This window comes from Bubalus kerabau, chromosome 5 (genome assembly GCF_029407905.1).
Source record: "Bubalus kerabau isolate K-KA32 ecotype Philippines breed swamp buffalo chromosome 5, PCC_UOA_SB_1v2, whole genome shotgun sequence".
In the NCBI taxonomy this organism is placed as follows: domain Eukaryota; kingdom Metazoa; phylum Chordata; class Mammalia; order Artiodactyla; family Bovidae; genus Bubalus; species Bubalus kerabau.
Window position 1 is genome coordinate 3,718,814 of NC_073628.1, and position 20,012 is coordinate 3,738,825.

General features: G+C 55.5%; 1 protein-coding gene across 1 annotated transcript in view; it reads right to left on the bottom strand.

The window, feature by feature from the left end:
• Positions 1 to 5,659: 5,659 nt before the first annotated feature.
• The window catches only part of ANO1 (anoctamin 1), a 172,080-nt gene continuing 157,727 nt past the window's right edge, over positions 5,660 to 20,012 (bottom strand). The window contains exons 24-27 of the mRNA XM_055580575.1: positions 16,199 to 16,251; positions 14,159 to 14,343; positions 9,401 to 9,506; positions 5,660 to 7,560 (exon numbers count right to left, since the gene is read on the bottom strand). Of these exons, the coding sequence (XP_055436550.1) occupies positions 7,303 to 7,560; positions 9,401 to 9,506; positions 14,159 to 14,343; positions 16,199 to 16,251 (602 nt within the window). The 3' untranslated portion in view covers positions 5,660 to 7,302. The remainder of the gene's footprint in view (positions 7,561 to 9,400; positions 9,507 to 14,158; positions 14,344 to 16,198; positions 16,252 to 20,012) is intronic.

Sequence of the window (20,012 nt, forward strand, 5' to 3'; positions counted from 1 at the left end):
TTGGTGCCTATTATAGTTTGATTCCATTACAGTCAGAGAACACGCTCTGGATGGTTTCAATTCTTTCAAACTTGTTGAGCTTGTTTAAAGGCCCAGCATGTGGTCTGTCTCGGTAAATGTTTCATGGATCCTTGAAAAATTGTGTCATCGGGTGATGTGTCTATAGATGTCAAATAGCTCCTGGGACAACTCTCCCCAACTCTCCCAGACCTCTTCTCACTCCTTCAGGTGTTCTGACTGAAGCTCTGCCCACTGGGAGGCTCTCTCCTTCTCCGCTGTCCCTCCGGGATGCCCCAGAGAGGGGCTGCAGTGCTGTGACCGTCCACCTTTGCGGCTGTCAGTGTATCACGTGAAACCACGCGTAAACCACGCCTTAGCCTTCTCCTCCTCTGTGAACTGATCATCGGGAAGTCCCTGTGAAGCCGTAGGGGAACATGAGTATACCAGGGTGAGTCCCTGCTCCAGATTCTTTTGTTTATGTACCCAGAAGTGAAATTACTGGATCATACGGTCACTCTGTTTCATTTTTCTGAGAAAGCATCAAAGCCTTTGCCATGGTGGTCGAACCAGTTTACATTTCTACCAGCAAAGCAGTAGGGTTCCACCTTCTCCACACCCTCATCAGGTCTCATCATTTTCTGGTTTGGGATCCTAGGCATCCCAGGGGGCGTGCAGTGGTATCTTGTGGGTGTGATTTCTGGTTCCCTGGTAACCAGTGATGTTGAGCATCTCATGAGCTTATTGACCATTTGCACGTCTTTGGAGAAATGTCCAGTCAAGCTCTCTGTCCACTTTTAACTGGGTTGCTGGTCTTTCTGTTGCTGAGTTGTAGGGGATCCTTGGATATTCCAGATATGTCTATTATCAGAAATATGATCTGTAATTATTTTCTCCCATTTTCTGAATTGCCATTTCATTCAGTTGGGTATCCTCCGACCCCACCCCCCCCCATCAAATTTTAAATTTTGGTGAAGTCTAGTTTTTGTATTTTCCTTTCATTAGCATTGCCTTTTTTAAAAAAGAAAGAAAATAGCACCTTTTTCTGGTTTCTTGGAGGCACACTGGTCTTTTTTTATGTTCCAATAATAATTTATTTGTAGATACTGAAATTTGAATTCCATGTGACAGTCTCATGTTACAGATATTCTTCCCCTCCCCCGACCATTTCAAATATGCAAGTCACTCCCAGCTTGTGAGCCATTCGCAGACGAGCACCCACTGCCCTAGACGAACTACTGCAGTGACCGGCTCCTGCAGGGAGATCTCAGCAGTGTAACTTGTAATTGCAATAAGTTTACCACCAAAGCACACGTAATGAGTGGCAGTTGGTTGAGTTTCACTCACAGGGGGGAGCACTGCGCCGCGCTGAAAACGCATGAGCTGCTGCTACCTGCGCGCTCAGCCACGTCTGACTCTTTTGTAAGACCATGGACCATGGCCCCCCAGGCTCCTCTGTCCATGGGATTCTCCAGGCAAGAACACTGGAGTGGGTTGCCATTCCCTTCTCCAGGGAATCCTCCTGACCCAGGGATCGAACACGTGTCTCCTAAACTGGCTGGCAGATTCCTTACCACTGCGCCACCTGGGACTCCCATGCACATTGGTCTTTACTCCCAAGGATGATGAACAGAGTTGCTTTTCTTTCTTTTCTGTGTCATCTCAGTGTCCCCCCAGGGTCCTCCTCCTCCTGTTTGTTTTGATCTCTCTCATTCCTGATGAAGCCTTTCCATAGATATCTGGGGACTGTGGGCTTTGCTTGGAGGCAGTTAGTTTTTTCCCTGGGGGCGGGGGTACATGGTGGACAGAACAATGGCCCCAAGGTGTCCGATTCCAGTTCCCGGACTTTGTGAATAAGTCAACTTACGTGGCGGGAACGACTTTGCAGGTGTGATGAAGATGAAGGACTCTGAGGTGGGGGGAGGTCACCCTGATCATCCCAGAAACTCAAGCCAAGCCAGGTCCTCATGAGCGGCGAGCTGGAGAGACAGCTGCGGGAGAAAGACTGGCTGCCGTGGCTGGAGATGGTGGGAAGGGTGCAGCCTTGCCCACACCTTCATCTTAGCTCTGTGAGGCCTGTGTCAGAAGTCTGGCTTACAGAACTGTAAGACAGTACGTTGTTGTACTAAGTCACTAAGTTCATGGTCATTTGCAGGGCAGCAAACAGGTAACCAACACAAGGCCTCAAGAGCTGGCTCTTGTCCATCCCCAAGTGCAGCTCCCACAGGCAGCCAGCAGAGGGCAGCAGCCACCCACAAGTGAAACCAGGCAAATTGGGTTCAATTCAGTCCAGTCCCTCAGTCGATCCCATGGACTGCTGCAGGCCAGGCCTCCCTGTCCATCACCAACTCCCGGAGTTTACTCAAACTCATGTCCATCGAGTCAGTGATGCCATCGAACCATCTCATCCTCTGTCGTCCCCTTCTCCCTCCTTCAATCTTTCCCAGCATCAGGGTCTTTTCCAATGAGTCAGTTCTTCGCATCAGGTGGCCAAAGTTGGAGTTTCAGCTTCAGCATCAGTCCTTCCAATGAATATTCAGGACTGATTTCCTTTAGGATGGACTGATTTGATCTCCTTGCAGTCCACGGGACTCTCAAGAGTCTTCTCCAACACCATAGTTCTAAAGCATTAATTCTTCGGCGCTCAGCCTTCTTTATAGTCCAGCTCTCACATCCATACGTGACTATTGGAAGAACCATAGCTTTGACTAGATGGACCTTTATTGGCAAAATAATGTCTCTGCTTTTTAATATGCTGTCTAGGTTGGTCATAGCTTTTCTTCCAAGGAGCAAACATCTTTTAATTTCCTGGCTGCAATTGCCATCTGCAGTGATTTTGGAGCCCCCAAAAATAAAGTCTGCCACTGTTTCCCCATCCATTTGCAGTGAAGTGATGGGACCGGATGCCATGATCTTAGTTTTCTGAATGTTGAGCTTTAAGCCAACTTTTTCATTCTCCTCTTTCAAACCAGCTGCTGAAGTCAGGATGGTGGGTAGGGACCAGGGTCACAGTTGGGTGAGGAGGGGTGACCAGAAGGGAGCACCAAGGGAGGCTTCTGGGGTGCTGATTACAGAGGTGTGTGTGTTTTGTGGCACAAAACACAGTTGAATTTACACAGTTGAGTGTATACTCAAGATTTGTGCAGTTTTCTGTATACTGAAAAGTGAAAACATCAGTCACTCAGTCGTGTCCGACTCTTTGTGACTCCATGGACTGTGGGCTGCCAGGCTCCTCTGTCCATGGGATTCTCCAGGCTAGAATCCTGGAGTGCATTGCCATTTCCTTCTCCAAGGGATCTTCCCGACCCAGGGATCAAAGCTGGGTCTCCTGCATTGCAGGCACTCTTTACAGTCTGAGCCACCAGGGAAGCCCTTTTTATATATTAAATTAACTAAGATTTAATGAGCACTGAACAAAACAGAGGTGTCTTAGGCTGGTCACAGCTCAAGGCGGCCTTCACCTTCAGGGTCAATCACTGGCATGAGGGACCCTGCCCCGGGCCTCAGGCCCCCATGAGCCCCAGTCCTTCACTGTCTGTGCTTGGGGCTCAGCCCTGCCCTGCTCCTGCCACTCCACTCCAGGGACCAGGAGCAGAAACTGTTCGGCGCCAGGTGCCAGGGTCCTGGATCCAAGGGGCGCCTGTGGGGCCAGCTTGCAGCGAGACCAGAGCGGAGCGCTGACCCTGTCTGGGCCCCACTGTGCCCATCTGTGAAACGACGGTGTCATCTGCCCCGCTCATCTCTGGGGGTCGTTTTGCTGCCAGAGCCCAGGTCTTTGTGAAGTTAATCTGGTGGCTCCCCCACCCCCACCCCCACCTCCTCCCACCTTTGTCCAAGGCCTACATTGCTCACCTGAATTTCTGCATCTCTCCTCCCTGGCTCCCAACCCCTCTGCAGTCTCCACCCAATACCACCAAGACCTTGAGTTGTGTGAGTCAGCTCCATCCCTGCCCTGGTGGAGGCCGCCAGCCCCTGCCGTGGACTTCCCGCCAAGGTCAAAGTCCTCAGGAGCCGGGGCAGGCAGGGGGGTGGCTGGTGTGCGCTGCTTCCTGATTCCTCGCCTCCCGCCCTGCGCCCCCCAGACAAGACGAACTTCTCGCTGCTCCTACAAACCCGCCCAGCGCACCGCTGCCTGAGGGCGTTTGTGCCTGCCGCTGCTGCTGGAACCGCTGGCCTTTCTCCAGGCTTTTACATTCCGGCTCCTCCCTGCTCAGACTCTGGGGGCCTTCCTGCTCAACTCGGTCACTCTGAGTGACCCTCAGCCACACCCCTGTTATATTTTCATCAGCACCCCTTCCTTCCTCTGAGACGATCCTGTGCTGGGGTGCATTTTCTCGCTCCGCATCTGACGCCTGCTGCAAGAAGTCGCCCCTGAGGGACGGGGCTGTGTCTGCCTTGCTCACGGCTGCTTCTTGAACATTGCAGGGATGCGTGTCTGTAAGCTCTGGCTGTCAGGGAGCCCTGTGCTCTTGGCGGGGGGCGGCGGGTCACCGCCCCACTCTGAGACAATGACGTTTCCTCACAACCCGGAGGGGCTAAAGGTCCCCTGTGAGCCTCTCAGGCCCCTGGGAGGCCCCATGAGAGGGGAGGGCCAATGCTGGCCCTGGGAGCCACCCTCAAGCTTTAGAAGGATGCTCTTGATGGCGGGGCAGCCAGGGCCTCTTGGGCTCGGGTTTGCTGAGACTTCTTTGGGGACACAACAGCTCCAGGGGTGCCCTGCAGGCCTGCGGGTTGAGGCCTCACTGCTGTTTGGATGCAAAAGAGAGTCTTTCTTTCAAGAAACGATGGGGATTATAAGTGATGGGTTAAAGAAAAGGTGTCCCCATTCGCCCAAATGAAAACACGGGCGGGACTTCCCTGGTGGCCCAGTGGCTAAGACTCCACGCTCCCAGTGGAGGGGGCCGGGGTTTGATCCCTGGTCAGGGAGCTGGACCCCACATGCTGCAACTAAGAGTCCACACGCCACAACAGAGCCCTAGTGAGATAAGTAAATCAATAGGAAAAAGGAAAACACACTGGCAATGCTGGGATGCTCCCCTAAAGGTTTGGGGGCAATTTTAGGTCCACAAAGTCTTCAGTACTACTCTGTTGGGTTGGCGGGACCAGGGGTCAGGATCTGGGGATCACGGAAGAGGCGGCTGGAAAGGTGTGTCCACCCCGCCACATACGTTTGCGCGCGTGCACTGTTGTTGCTCCGTCCCTCGGTCGTGTCCAGCTCCTTGTGACCCGCTGCAGCATGCCAGGCTCCCCTGTCCTTCACCATCTCCTGGACTTTGCTCAGACTCATGTCCAGTGAGTCAGTGATGACATCTAACCATCTCTTCCTCTGCCACCCCCTTCTCCTTCTGGCTTCAGTTGTGCATAGGTGTAGACAAAGCAACAGAGACACATACACAGGCACAATCACACGTGCACGCACAGACCCACACAGCCAGACATATGCACATACTCTCGGACAAAGTCCCAAGAACATCAGAATGGGTCCCGTGTCCTGCGTCGAGGAAATGGAGGCTTACGAGTTCCCTGAGTTTGCACGTTCAATCACGAGGGGACTCTGAGGTTGGCCCCTTGAGTTTCTGGGGGCAGAAGTCACGTGGACAGTGTTTCGAAGGAAGATGTCATGTATACAAATTTATTCAGATGCATGTTCAGTCTTTGTGTATCTGTGTACATTCACTTTTTAAAAAAGAAATGGTTTCCATAAAAGGATATTCGGTAATCACCTCATTTTTAATACAATGTTTATATACAAAAACCCCATTTCAAACTACTTACTGTACAAGAGAAAGCAGAAGCATCAGATGGCATGATTTTAGCAAAGAACAAAAAGCTATGACACCTGCGGACGTCCCTCCTAATCCACAGCTTACGGGCATGTCCGCGCTCACCAACCACATGTTCAAGACAAACATGTTCGTGTTTTAGCCCCTCCCTTTGCTGGAACGTTTCTCTTACGTTTCTCTGCGTGCTTGAGAAACTTCAGATCATCGTTAGTATAACGGGGCTGCAAGTTGAGACCATTCCTATCAGCTATGGAGGTTTGTTTTTACAAGTTTTTTAAAATGATAATTTCCAACAGTAACATTCCTGTAAGTAAAAATATAGAGAAGTGTTACCAAAATAGAAGCCTTTATTAATAAAAATCTTTGGTAGTAACAGTAGTTTAAATTCCTCTCAATGATATTTGGTTAGCTAATAAAATGAACGCCTTCCACCTTTGAGCTACAGAGGAAAAACCCTTACATCCACTGTAGAACTGATTTAAAAAAACAAACAAACCCAATAAATATGCTGAAGCTGCAAGAGTACCCCTGGAAGCCTTAAGACTTCTTGAAACCCTGAAGCTGTCTGCAGAAACGCCTCCGAGGTCACAATCTCTCACTGCTCATTTTTCTGTCACCCTGTGGGCTTCCCTGGAGGCTTAGATGGTCAAGAATCTGCCTGCGACGCAGGAGACCCAGGTTCTATCCCTGGGTCGGGAAGATCCCCTGACGAAGAGAACGGCAACCCACTCCAGTATTCTTGCCTGGAGAATTCCATGGACAGAGAAGCCTGTACTGTTCACGGGGTCTCAGGGTCAGACACCAGCTGAGAAATACCATTTCCTCTTTCACTGCGGTGGGGGGAGGTGCATGGCTGACGGTGGGGACCCCAGAGGTGCCCGTCGCTGCTTACTCAGATGCCTGCACCCTGCTGATTCTCTCAGAGGGAAGCCGGGGCTCCCGGGCCGTCCAAGTCACACAGCCAGGGCACCTTTCATTTTGAGCAGCGTCTCGGTTTCTGAACCCGTGGAAGGAAAAGGTGATGAAACAATCTGACTCTTTCGACCTAGAGACAAGTGACGTCGTTTGGAACGGGTGTCAACATCGTCATCCCTCATCCATTTCTCTGTTTGCCCTCAAATCTCTCATCAGTTTTTGCCCGATGCCTTGGAATGCCACCTCATCTTTCTTAAGGCATCAGGAGGGTTTAAAGAAGATGACTTCTGGGGGCTCACCTCCCAACTGCCAAGGAGACCCCAGACTCCAAGCATCGCGTCCACAAAACACCCGCATCTGCTGCATGCCACCCTGTCCCCAGCAATCATTTTGATTAACGCTGAACACTAAACAGGATTCCCTGCATAATGGTTTTGTGCAAAAACAAGAGAAAACAAAACAAACTAGAAAAAGATGGAGAAACACTGTCCTACTACAAGGCGGTTTTCCAGGTTTGCCACAAACCCAGGAGCCCGGGGGCCAGGTGGGTGTGAGAAGCCGCCTGCCCGGGATGGAGAGTGCGCGCGTGGCTGGGGCTGCCCAGCGGCTACAGGGAGCCTCCGGGGAAGTCAGGGCCTTCCGGGGGCGGGGGCGGGGCGGCGGGGGCGGGGCTGTGGTTGTTGCAGGGCTCCGCCTTCTTCCGGTCCTTCTCCATCCACGTGTCCAGCAGCTGCTGCTTGCCCTGCTCCTCCCGCATGAACAGCTCCACCATGAGCACCTTCTCTTTGTGGATCTGCTGGCTGATGTCCTTGGGGATGTCGGGGATGACCCAGTCCACAAAGTCGCTCATGAACATGACCAGGTTCTGGAAGGAGAGTCAGCGTCGGGGGGCCGGGAGGGGCGACCCCGGAAACGCTCCCACCTCCCCCTGCGCCCCAACGGACAGCACCTTGCTCCGCCCATCACCCCGGCCCTGTGACTTCAGATACACCCTGCACCTCCCTGGCCTTGGTTTCCCCCGAGGTTATAGATGAGACAGGAAGTGGGCCCTCTTAAACAGGAAAACTGTCTGCATGAGTCTGAATCTCCAGGCTTAAGAAATGATCTGATTGGTTGTGCTTAGTCACTCAGTCGTGTCCGATGCTTTGGGACCCCATGGACTGTAGCCAAGGCACCCTTTTACATTCCTTCCAGCAGTGTAAGAGGGTTCCTTTTTCTTTCCGTCCTCAATGCATGCTTAGTCACTCAGTTGTGTCCGAGTCTGCAACCCCATGGACTTTAGCCCACCAGGCTCCTCTGTCCATGGGATTCTCCAGAATACTGGAGCGGGTTGCCATTTCCTCCTCCAGGGAATCTTCCTGACCCAGGGATTGAAACCAGGTCTCCAGCATTGTGAGTGGATTCTTTGCCATCTGAGCTACCAGGGAAGCCCAAGAATAGCCCATCCCTTCTCCAGGGGAACTTCCCGACCCAGGAATTGAACCAGGGTCTCCTGCATTGCAGGCAGATTCTTTACCAGCTGAGCTACCAGGGAATTAAATACAAGTACTAAGGCTTCAAGGGAAAGTAGTTAAAATGCAAAGAACACAAAACAAATGGAGCTTAAGCCATCTCTGAGGACTCCGCAGGCCCTTCTGCCCTTTGCCCTGAATCCATGCCAGCCGCCTCTCTGCTTACATTTCTGGTCTGTAGAATGCAGACGAGTTGGCTTTCATAGACTGATGGAAATCTCTAGTTTTCAAACTTCCATCTGACCAGCACTTGTGAGCACGTGTGACTGAGTCAGTCTACTGGTCATAGAGGGTGCCGGTCCCCCCCTACCCCCCGATCCCCCGTCATCTTTCTTGGTTGACGTTCCCAGCCGTCAGCTGTGGCCGCTGACACTCAAAGCTGCCTGTCTGCAGGGAACTGCCCCCTTCCGTCTCCCTGGTCCTGGCCTGAAGCCAATGAAGGGCCACGTGGGCAGACCAGAGGCACTCTCCTGCATCAAGGTGGGCCCGCTTGTGTGGCAGGATTCATGCTCTGGCCCAGGCCCCCTTCCTGCTGAGCAGCACCCACCCCACCCCCGCTGCTCCGCAACAAGGGCTTCCCTCAATAACCCGTTTGCACCAGAATCCTCATCTCAGGCTCAGCTTCTGGGGAACTGGGCCCCAGATACTAGTCTGACTGCAGTGGGTTGTGGAAGGCTGGTGGTCGAGGCAGGGGGCCTCAGGGGCTGGGGGTCCTGGCGGGGGCCACAATGTGTAGAGGGCAGGGCTGGGGCTTGACCCCAATTCCTGGGACCCCAGGGCTAGGGGGACACCTCGGAGGCAACCTCAGCACGACCGCCCCAGCTGGGGTCTCAGTGCCGTGTGCCGGCTGGCTCCCTGGTCTGGATCCTTGGCCTCAGGGTTAGCTCCCCTCCCGGGAGACTGGGCCTGGCAGGGCCGGGTCCCCTGCCTGCTGGAGGTGGGGGCTGGTGTCAGCCAGGACCCTGCCAGCCCTGACCACCTCCCATCCCCGCCTTCCTTTAACTCAGGAGGGTCTGGGACCTCTCCTTGGCCAGGGCCTGGGGTCACCAGCACCTCACACCCCGGGGTGACCAGGGTGAGTCCCCCAGCCTCCAAACCCCTGACCCTGGCCAGTTCCTGCCCTCCTGACCCTTTTCTGAGCATCCTTGGCGCCTCAGCCCCCAGCCCTTCCAGAAGTCGAGCAGGCCCTCGCACCTGGAAGACGATGACGAAGGCCAGCCGGGCAGCCAGAACGGCCCAGAAGTCCTTGGAGATGTCGTACTTGTGTTCCGACCATGGCGGCTCCCGGTAGTCTTTGTACCTGCAAAAGCGAGGCAGGCCTTCAGGAGGAGCTGGGGTCCAGCCCGCTGCAGGGCTCGCGTCAGGAGAGCCTGGGCCACCTGCAGGACAGACCCCAGCCCCGCCGGCTCACACAGTGTGGGGGGTTCTCCCCACACCAGAAGGGATCCCGGCGCCCACGTGGGCTGGGCAGGCCTGCAAGGGTGTCCCCATAAGCCCAGCTGGGGGCCCACAGCAGGGGGCTCTGGGACTATATTGCCCGGGGATCCCAAACTCTGAAGGTAGTGCAGCCCTGGTAACAAAAAGAACCCCCACCCTGGAGACTCCAGTGGGTCACACACAGGAAGTGGGGCCTCAACCCAGCCCACCCGCCCCCTGCGTTCACAGAATTCCAGGCCACGTGCTGTGAGATCCGGTGTGAAAACAGCTTTTCCAGGCTTTCCCCTCTCTGTGGGGGAACTATTGGAAAAAAATGAAACGTTCTTGCAAAGTAGCCCATGTATGAGGTTAAACACATGGTTGGTGTGGTCAGGTCCATCCTGTGCCCTGCCACCCTGCCAGCCCCAGTGCCCGAAGGCCCCTCCCCCAAGTGTTACGTCCTTATCTCCCTGTGATAAATATCCACCCATCCCTCTTCTTATGGCTTCTGGACGTGGCTCTTGACGCCCTGCTGGGAGACAGCGCTCACTCCCAGGGCCCCCAGGGCCCACTTCTGCCCCTTGTACAGCGGGACCGTGGGGGCCTCCACGGCTCTAGTTCTGCCTTTTTGTCAGAGGTCCAGAGATGCCCAAGGTGGGGGCAGAGGAAGGAGGGGAACCCGGGGTTCTGTCCCCACCTAGGTCCCAAATTTGGGGTGCCCGGTTTTAACAGGACCAACCCTCTCTGTGTGGGAAGAGCTTCCCCAAAGCCATCTGAGAAAGCCTCGCTTTCTTTCCGAGAAAGGGCGTTTTCCAGTACAGGGCTGCAGGTGCACTCTGCCGGTCACTGGAAAGCTGGGGCCCCATTGGGGGCCCAGGAGAGGAGGCCCCTGGCTCTGGGGGTGTGGGCCTGGTACAGACCCAGACTGGGCTCCCGCCTCGCTGTGTGTCCCTGTGGCATCGCTTGACCTCTCTGGGCCTCAGCCTGGCATTCCCTCACTTAGTCACGTCACAAGAATTTAGTGAGCAGTGCTGCATACCAGGCCCCATTCCAGGGGTTAGGGCTGGTGGGTGCACAGAGCTGTGTGTCTTCTGAGGCAACAGGACAGAAGTCTCAGAGAGCCTGCGCAGCACTAAGCTGCCAGTCCCAGAGACAGGATCGGGCGGGGAAGGCACTCTGGTGCCAGCTGCTGAGCTGTGCAGAAGTTGTACAACCTGATCTCCTATGGGAACAAGCGGCCACTGCTCTCCCACCGTCAGCAGCCACACACACCTGCTCCTCCCTCTTCCTTCTGTGCTCAGGGCCAGCCACACTAGGATGCTGGGAAATGTGTTTGTGCTACCTGGCGAACTCCTACACATACCTCAAAGCCCACTTACAGACGTGTCCAGGTGCCAAGCCCCACCACCCACACTGACCTCTGTGAGAGATGGTCTTGCTGTTTTTCTGGCTCAGCTCTTGCACTCAGCCTGCAAGCTCCCCTGCAAGCACTGGGGACAAGAATGCCCTCTCTGGAGCTGGCTGTGAGCACTCAGTGAGACCACGCTTGTTTCAGTGTAGTGATAGGTGGTGGCCGTGATCACAGCTCTCAGCTGCTTTTTTACACCCACAGCCGCGGGCTGGGCTAGTACTGCTCCACCTGCAGCCGACTGCCCTGGGAGGCAGCTTGAGCGGGAGCGGCTAGCAGCATGGCGCTCACAGCACTCACAGGGCTTAATCGTGGCCAACGGACAGGTGGGCCTGACTAAAGCCCGAGTCCCAGGGAGCAGAGAGGGCTGGCCATGACCTGCCAGCTCTGTGGGGGAAAGGTAGCAAGGGTCTCACTTAAAAAGGGGGTGTTCGGGTGGTCCAGGAGCTAAGAGTCTATGCTTCCAGTGCACGGGGCCTAGATTCGATCCTTGGTCAGGGAACTAGACCTCACATGCTGCAACTAAGAGCCGGAGCGCGGCAGGGAAGACTGAAGATCCCACGACCCGGCATGGTCAAAACCCAAAAACAACCCCCACAAAACCCCCGGGGTCTTTGGCCTGTTTTCTCAGCCCTCCTGCTGCCCACCCCGCTGCGTGGCCAGGATTCCTGACCAATGCTCGGATAGGGGGCTACTTCAGAGACCTGGGTGCCCGGGGCTCCATTCTTGAGAACCAACGCTCACCCTGTAAACACCAACACTGACCTTTTGAGGGGATTTATAATAAAACGACCACCTATCTCCCTGCCTTCTTTGTTCGAAATCATTCTTCTCTTAAATTCATTTTGAGTTAAATAGGTCAGACTGAGCGTGTTCTTGGTGTGGGGCGTTCAAACAAAGCAAGAGAGGCAAGCAGGGGGCCCGGACCGGAAGCTCGGGGGTCTCTGGATCCCAGGCCTGCTGATGAAGGGGAGGAAGGGACCCCCAGCTCTCCAGGCCGACCCTGCCCACGGCGGCCACGCGGGAGTTGGAGCAGTTCACCCGGCCTCTTCTTGATGTATTTGCTCACATCTGTGTGCCCTGAAACATGCGGTGGGTGGGCCTCTGAACAGCCCTCAGCGTGTCGTGTTGTGTATTTGCGTGTCGTCTGCCTTCTCTCAGTGGCATGCCTGGCTCCAGCTTGTTCATTTTCACCGCTGTACGGGTCTCAGAGTAAGTGCAGTGCCTGCCCTGACTCGCAACACACAGCGCGTCTTGTAATTTAATCCCTGGGGGCTCACCGGGACACAGGTGCTGTTCAAAGTCATCAGCTGCACCTACACGGGGTGGGCCTGCCTGTCGGTTCCCGTGACCCCAGGTGTGCTGTTTTCCATTTCTCGGACCTGTTTTTTTTTGCTGTTGGTTGTTTTGTTTTTGTGTTTTGTTTTTCTTCTGCAGCCACGAGCTACTGCTCATTGCTGTCGGTACCCTGGAGCCTGGCAGCCTCCTCCACAGCCTGCTGCCAGGTCAAGGGTATGAAGACAGACAGGTGGGCTTAACAGAGCTAGGTGCACAGTAAGAGTAAACAGGCTTGGAGTAAACACCGCCCTGCACAGAAAGGAGGGGCCCGCCCCTCCGGCTTTGCGACATGTGTCTTGGTCCCTGAGGTCTTCCTGTTCTGAGTCTCAGGCGGTTTAGCCCGTCAGAGGATACTAAGCGAGCTGCGGCCACACTGCCTCCGCTCTGCCCTCAGCCTCATCTCGGCCCGGGGCCCATCACACCACAGTCCTGTTTCCTGAGCCGGGATATGGGGCCCCGGCCCGCTCCCTCGGTCTCACCGTCCACCACACTGGGACTTTATGCTCTGCGCTCCAGAGCCCACCCGTGCCCACCACCCTGCTTTCACCCACATGCCCTCTCCCTGGAACGCCCCCCATGCCCCCACCCTTCCCCTAGGCGTCCAGCTACTATTACGCCTTTAACTGGATCTGTTTACGCTTCTGCTGCCCCCTGTACAAGGTCCCTAGACAGCAGGGTTCATGTTGCCCGTTCCCGAGTCCCCAGGCCCGAGCCCCCAGCCCCTAACCCTGCCAGGCTGGCCCATGGAAGATGCACAGTGAATGGCCAGGCCTGGCTGTGCCCCTTGCCCCCACCACCCATACCCCACCCCTGCCCCCGTCTCTCCTGGGGCACCCCTCGCCCCCACCACTCACACCCCACCCCTGCCCCCGTCTCTCCTGGGGCACCCCTCGCCCTCACCACCCACATCCCACCCCTGCCCCGGTCTCTCCTGGGGCTCTCCCTGCCTGCTCTGAATGACCGTCTCAGTTATCTGCTGCTTTTGCCCACCCAGCATCTATGACCCCTTGTTTGAAAACCCCAGTTTTCCTTGAGATGGTCCCCAAATCTATGGCCACAACCCCACACCCTGGCATATAACCCAGACCTAGCCAAAGAGAGACCCCACACTCTGGCAACAGTGATTGGTTCAAGGAGGGGCCTGTGACCGAAGGCAGGTCCGTGAGACTCAATCCTAGGACTTATGCTGACTTGTGGGAAAGAAATATTCTTCCCACCAGGACTTTTGAGTAGAGAGGACTGCTGGGGGATTCCCTTCTGCCTGCCGGAAGATGACGCCAACGTGCAGGAGGCATGATGAGAGGCAGTGTCAGAATGGGGCTGGATGACAAATGGCAGCCCCCGGATCCAGCCGTGCCTGAAGCTATCCTGGACTTCTTAGTTAAAGGACATGATAAATCACCTCCTACCTCCATCCGACGGTGAAGGACAGGGAAGCTGCAGTCCATGGGGTTGCAAAGAGTCACACACGACTGAGCGACAAGCAACAACAACAACCTCCAACCCAGGAATCTTTTTTTTCTTTCTCTGAAGCAAGATTGAGCTGTTCTGTGATTTGCCCGAAAAGAACTGGGCAAAAGAATTGGGTTTTTTCCAGAAGCCCACCAAATGGGGCTCTTTAAAGAGAGTTGTTGGGGATTTCCCTGGAAGGCCGGCAGCTCAGGCTCTGAGCTCCCCATGCCGGGGGCCCGGGTTTTATCCCTGATCAGGGACTAGGTCTCACATGGTGCAACTAAAACCTGCTGCAGTCAAATAAATGTTAAAAAAAACAGAGAGCTGCTGGGCGGTACCTGCAGATCTGCACCTCGTAGCCCAGGTCCAGGGGGTCGTTGGGGGCCGTGCCATTCTGGAAGTCGCTGACGTTGAAGGAAGAGAGGGTGTGGTTGACGAAGCCGTGCATGGTCCCGTTCTCACTGTACATGTAGAGGTACACCAGGCGAGGGATGAAGTCGGACGTGAAGGAGATCACAAACGCCTGGCCAGGGAACGGAACGGTCAGCGCGGCCCCCAGTGAGGAGGGGGCCCTGCCCCACCTGAGCCTGGGCAGCGCTGGCCCTGGGGCCTGGCCAGTGACCCACGTTGGCAAACGTGACCCCATGGCCCCAGCTCGCCAAGTGAACAAATGAAGGGTTAGGGGCACCCCATCAGCCCCTCCAGCTTTCCGAGGAGAGCGCTGGGGATGGGAACAGGGCGCCCCCGAACAAGGAGGCTGGGGGACGATGCTGGCTGCCTCTTGTTGGCTGGGTGGCCCCAGGCAAGTGGCCTGACCTCTCTGTGCCTACTTTTCCTCTTGTCAGACAGGGCTAACTGCACCCACGGTAGGTGCCTCTCCTTCCTGGCTTGTTTGAAAGGGAATGAGGCAGGGAGGGAAAGTGCCTCGTACTCTGTAAAGTCTAGATCCAGCTCCCCCGCGCTGGAGCAGTCCCCGAGGCAGAGTGGTGCGATGCCGGTGTCAGAGCAGGGACCCGAAGGCCTGGGGTAAAGACCAGCTCTGCCTCATGCTGGCTGTGTGACCCTGGGCAAGCCACCTGACCTCTCTGTACCTCAGCTGCATCATCTGCAAGATGGGGCACTGCCCCTGCCTGCAGGGGCCACGTGCGCGCTTGTGGGCCGTCTATGGGAGGGCTCAGCAGTGTCCGGAACGTTCAAGCCGCGGGTGCTGCTGCTGGTTGCTCTCACGACACGCCCGCTGGTCCCCGCTGCTCTGTTCACAGCGCCCCCGTGCTTACGCTGCACACAGAGGGCTGTGCCTCGCTGTTTCCAGCACCTCCTCATTAAAACGTGGCCCCCGGCTCAGCCTGGATGGGTGGACGAGCTCTGCCCACAGCCTCCCTTTACGGATGGGTTTCAAAGCCTTAAGCCGGCAGGAGTGGGTGGCTGATGGGGGCGGCCTGCCCCCAGGGACAGCAGGTCCCAGGGCTCTGAGGGTCCCTGTCTGGGCTGAGCATCACTTCTCGTGCTATGGGGACCGAGTCAGCCCCACGACTGTGACCATCTGCTCTGGGGGGCTGTCTGCCTGGCCCCCCTGCCCCCGCCAAGATGAAGGCGGCAGCTTCTGGGGGGCTCAGGCTCGGCCAGTGGGTGGAGGGGTGAGGGCCACAGGACTGCAGACATTCCTGAGGTGCTCGTACTTGGGGTTCATGTGTCATGAAGGTGTGGGCCAGATGCGCGGGGGGACGGTCATGCGGGTGCCCTTCCTAGCAGGCTCGCGTGTGTGTGCGTCTGTGTGTATGTATGTGTGTGTCTCTGTGTGTGTTTCTATGTGTGTGTCTGTGTATGTATACGCGTGTCTGTGTATATGTATGTCTGTGTATGTGTGTGTGTATGTATGTGCGTGTCTCTCTGTGTGTATGTATGTGTGTGTCTCTGTGTATGTATGTATGTGTGTGTATGTGTGTGTGTGTATGTATTTGGCTAGCAGGTTCCCCTTCTCTCCATGTTTCATTTCCCAAACCTTCTTTAAAGAGCAGGTGTGAGCTTCACATAAAGGAGAAAAAATAAACTGTTTTAAAGAGCAGAAGAGTTGCTGACGTGGAATCTCTTTCTCTGGGTCTCCCTTCCGCCCTGTCTGCCTCTATCTCCTTCTTTCAGGACTCTGGGGAGAAAGGGGACTTAGGGGCCTAGGTGGGCGCAGTGGAGGGTGTTGCCTGGGTTGCGGGGAGCGGCTGAGGAGCTGTGTCATTCCCGCCCTGAACTCGCCCCACTCCTCAGTAGAACCAGGAGGCGCTCTCTCAGCAGGGCTGCCTGAGGCTGCAGGCAGAGACCAGCTTCCCGAAGGGCCCCCCCATCTGTGCAGCAGCTCAGCCAGTTGTGGCCCCCAAGTCACTTACGTTGATGATGACGGCAAGCTTCCCGACGCCTCTGAGGATATTGTACCAGATTCCTGGGGGAGGGGCCGAGAAGTACAGGTTCAAGACCCTCTTTGCTGGGGCTCTTAGTAACTCGAGCAAGCCTGCGGCAGGCTGGCCCTCTCAGGGGCCGGTCTGGCCCTCTTGTGGGACAGGTCAGACCCGTGCTAACTGGGAGTCATTTGGGGAGGGCCCGGGGCAACCTGGTGAACCACAGAGCCCACAGCTTGTACTGGCTCAGCGGCTGTTTGTAAGCCAACTAGATTCTCAGAGAGATGCTTAGAAACACCTGGTTCCCGGTTCTGAACAATCTGCTGTGAAGCTGTGTAAACTACTGACTGGTTTTTCTAGAGAGACAAAGATTCAATTTAGATGTAGCTTCCCCCTCCCTGAAGAGTCCATGCAGCAGTAATTAGAGACAGAATCCACAAAATTTGGTGTCCAGAAACTTTTACATAGCTCTAGTGCTAGGAGTCGGAGAAGGCAGTGGCACCCGCTCCAGCACTCTTGCCTGGAGAATCCCATGGACGGAGGAGCCTGGTGGGCTGCAGTCCATGGGGTTGTGAAGAGTTGGACACGACTGAGCGACTTCACTTTCCCTTTTCACTTTCCTGCATTGGAGAAGGCAATGGCAACCCACTCCAGTACTCTTGCCTGGAAAATCCCATGGACGGAGGAGCCTGGTGGGCTGCAGTCCATGGGGTCCCGAGGAGTCAGACACAACTGAACAATTTCACTTTCACTTTTCACTTTCATGCGTTGGAGAAGGAAATGGCAACCCACTCCAGTGTTCTTGCCTGGAGAATCCCAGGGACGGGGGAGCCTGGTGGGCTGCTGTCTATGGGGTTGCACACAGTCGGACACGACTGAAGCGACTTAGCAGCAGCAGCAGCAGCAGCAATGCTAGGAGTGCCTGCTCTTTGGAAGGAAAGCGATGGCAAACCTAGGCAGCATACTACAGAGCAGAGACACTACTCTCCCAACAAAGGTCCGTCCAGTCAAAGCTATGCTATTTCCAGCAGTCATGTATGGTTGTGAGAGTTGGACCATAAAGAAGGCTGAGTGCTAAAGAATTGATGCTTTTGAACTATGGTGTTGGAGAAGACTCTTAAGAGTCCCTTGGACTCCAAGGAGATCCAACCAGTCAATCTTAAAGGAAATCAGTCCTGAATATTCATTGGAAGGACTGATGCTGAAGGTGAAGGTGAATTTCCAATACTTTGGCCACCTGACGAGAAGAGCCGACTCACTAGAAAAGAGCTTGATGTTGGGAAAGATTGAAGGCAAAAGGAGAAGGGGATGACAGAGGATGAGATGGTTAGATAGCATCACTGACTCAATGGACATGAGACTGAGCAAACTCTGGGAGATGGTGAAGGACAGGGAGGCCTGGCATGCTGCAGTCCATAGGGTTGCGGAATCGGAGACGACTGAGTGACTGAGCAACAGTGCTAGAAAAACCATAGTTAGGGACAGGCCAGACGGCGAGCCAGGGCCAGACGGTGAGCCAGGGCCAGGAGCCAAGCCAGGGCCTCCGAGCTGGTGCAGCCAGGAGCACATCTTGGGTAACATGAGTGGGCAGCAGTGAGGTACAAACCACGCCCGTCTGGAGCCCCGTTGGTCCATCAGCAGGAGACATGGGGCTGTGCCCAGTCACAGGGGAATGGGATGACCACACAGCACTTGGAGCATCGCCAGCTGCCCCGCTGGCCTCACTCCCAGCAGAGACGAGAATCAGGAGGCCCAGAGTCAGCCCCGCTCTTTAGGGCCCCAAGGCTATGGCTCCTGGAAAGGAGCCCAACATCCCTGACCACCCCCGTCCCCACCCTGACTGTGTCTTATCAGGCCAGGAACACATTATCACAGACTTGGGGCTGAAACTCTGTCCCACTCACCCTCTCCCCCTGCCTGGAGCCAGACAGATCTGAGATGGTGACAACAGAAAGGGCTGGTGGGGACAGTGGCAGGTCAGGGGGTCTCCACCCAGGGCCCATAAGGCTGTGCATGGGTGTTCCTGCCCTTGCAGTGAGCACCTGTTTGCGGGGTGCATGCTAATGGTCAGCAGAGACAGCAGGAGTTCAGGCCCATGTGCCCCAGAATCGGGAAACCACCGGCTCAGACCCAGCCCCTGAGGGCAGGTGTGAGGCGGCTTCCCAGCCCTGGCTGGGGACCACTCCACAAGGGCAAGCACTTCCAGTGCCCCATATATGGACCTTGTTGGCAAAGTGATGTCTCTGCTTTTTAATATGCTGTCTAGGTTTGTCTGGGAGAGTTTCCAAACTTTTCCAGAGCTTGCTCAAACTCACATCCATTGGGCCGGTGATGCCACCCAAACATCTCATCCTCTCTTTCCCCCTTCTCCTCTTGCCCTCAATCTTTCCCAGCATCAGGGTCTTTTCCCAACGGGTCGGCTCCTCACATCAGGTGGCCAAAGTATTGGAGCTTTGGCTTCAGCACTGGTGAGTGTTTGCTGAGTGACTATATGAGTGTAGAAGGTCCCTCCAACCAGCCTCTTCGTGCCCAAGCAGAGGTTGCCACATCCAGGTGTGCAGGAGTTTCACCAATCTTGCCTGCTACTTAAAAAATGCTGTTGCTGTGATTTACTCCTTTAGTCATGTCCGACTTTTTGTGACCCCATGGACTGTAGCCCACCAGGCTCCTCTGTCCATGGGGTTCTCCAGGCAAGAACACTGAAGTGGGTTGTCATTTCCTTCTCCAGGGGATCTTCCCGACTCAGGGATAGAAGCTATGTCTCCTGCATTGGCAGGTGGGTTCTTTACCACTGAGCCAGCAGGGAAGCCCCACAATGTCAATGGGTGTATACAAATTGGGATGATGTGGTTTTTTTTTAAATTTAGACTAGCTGCTTCTGCAAGAGCCTCAGTTCCCAGCTGGCATCTCTGTGACAACATCTGGCGGCGGCTGGCAGTGGCGTCCCCTTCAGGCCACACCATGCCTTGCAGCTCTCTCTGTACCAAGGCAACGCCACTGATCACAAGTGGCTTCAAGAATCACATTTATCCAAACTCAGACCCTATTAAAGCCTGGAGAAGAAAACCCTCCCAGGGCGGGCTGTTCCAAGGGGGCCAAGACCAGGCACTCCTGTCCACTCATTCATGGGGTCCCGCACAACCTGAGCTTGAGAACTCCGAGTGGGGTGTTGGGGTGCTGGCCAGTCCGGCAAGTTGAGGTCTCCGGGCAGGGGGCTCCCTTGGGAGGTGGCTCCTGAGCCCAGCAGGAGGAAACGAGTCTGTCAGTGAGCTGAGAGAGGTGACAGCAGGCAATGGGGATGGCGTGGGGGAGATAGCTGGGCCAGAGCGCTCCACAGCAGGGGACTGAGGCTGTCCAACACGTCCTGCTGTGTCTCTATGCCCAGGCCGATGGTTCTCTGTGTGACCCCACCCCAGAACCCTGGGCTCTGGGACGCCGGTCCCAGCCCATGGGATCGGTGTCTGCTGGAGTCTTGACCCGCTAGATTATTTGAACACATGCCGCATGGTGAGAATCACTGTCCTGATGACCTCTAGGAAAGTACAAGGGGCTGAAGCCGCCTGGGACGAATCTCAGCCTCCTTATGACATCTCGCAGGGCTCCTCCTCATTTCACCTGTCTCCTTCTTCAATGCCGAGCCTGGTTCCGAAGAACAGTCTAGGGAGGTATTTGGATGTGCTTGCCGACTCGCAGGTCCCAGGAGCTGAATGCAGTAAGGGTTTCTCACCCGGGAGGCTCTGAAGAGCGAGCCCGAGAGGAGGAAGATGCTGGCCCTGGGTGAAAGGTCAGGCCTAGGAGGCTGGAG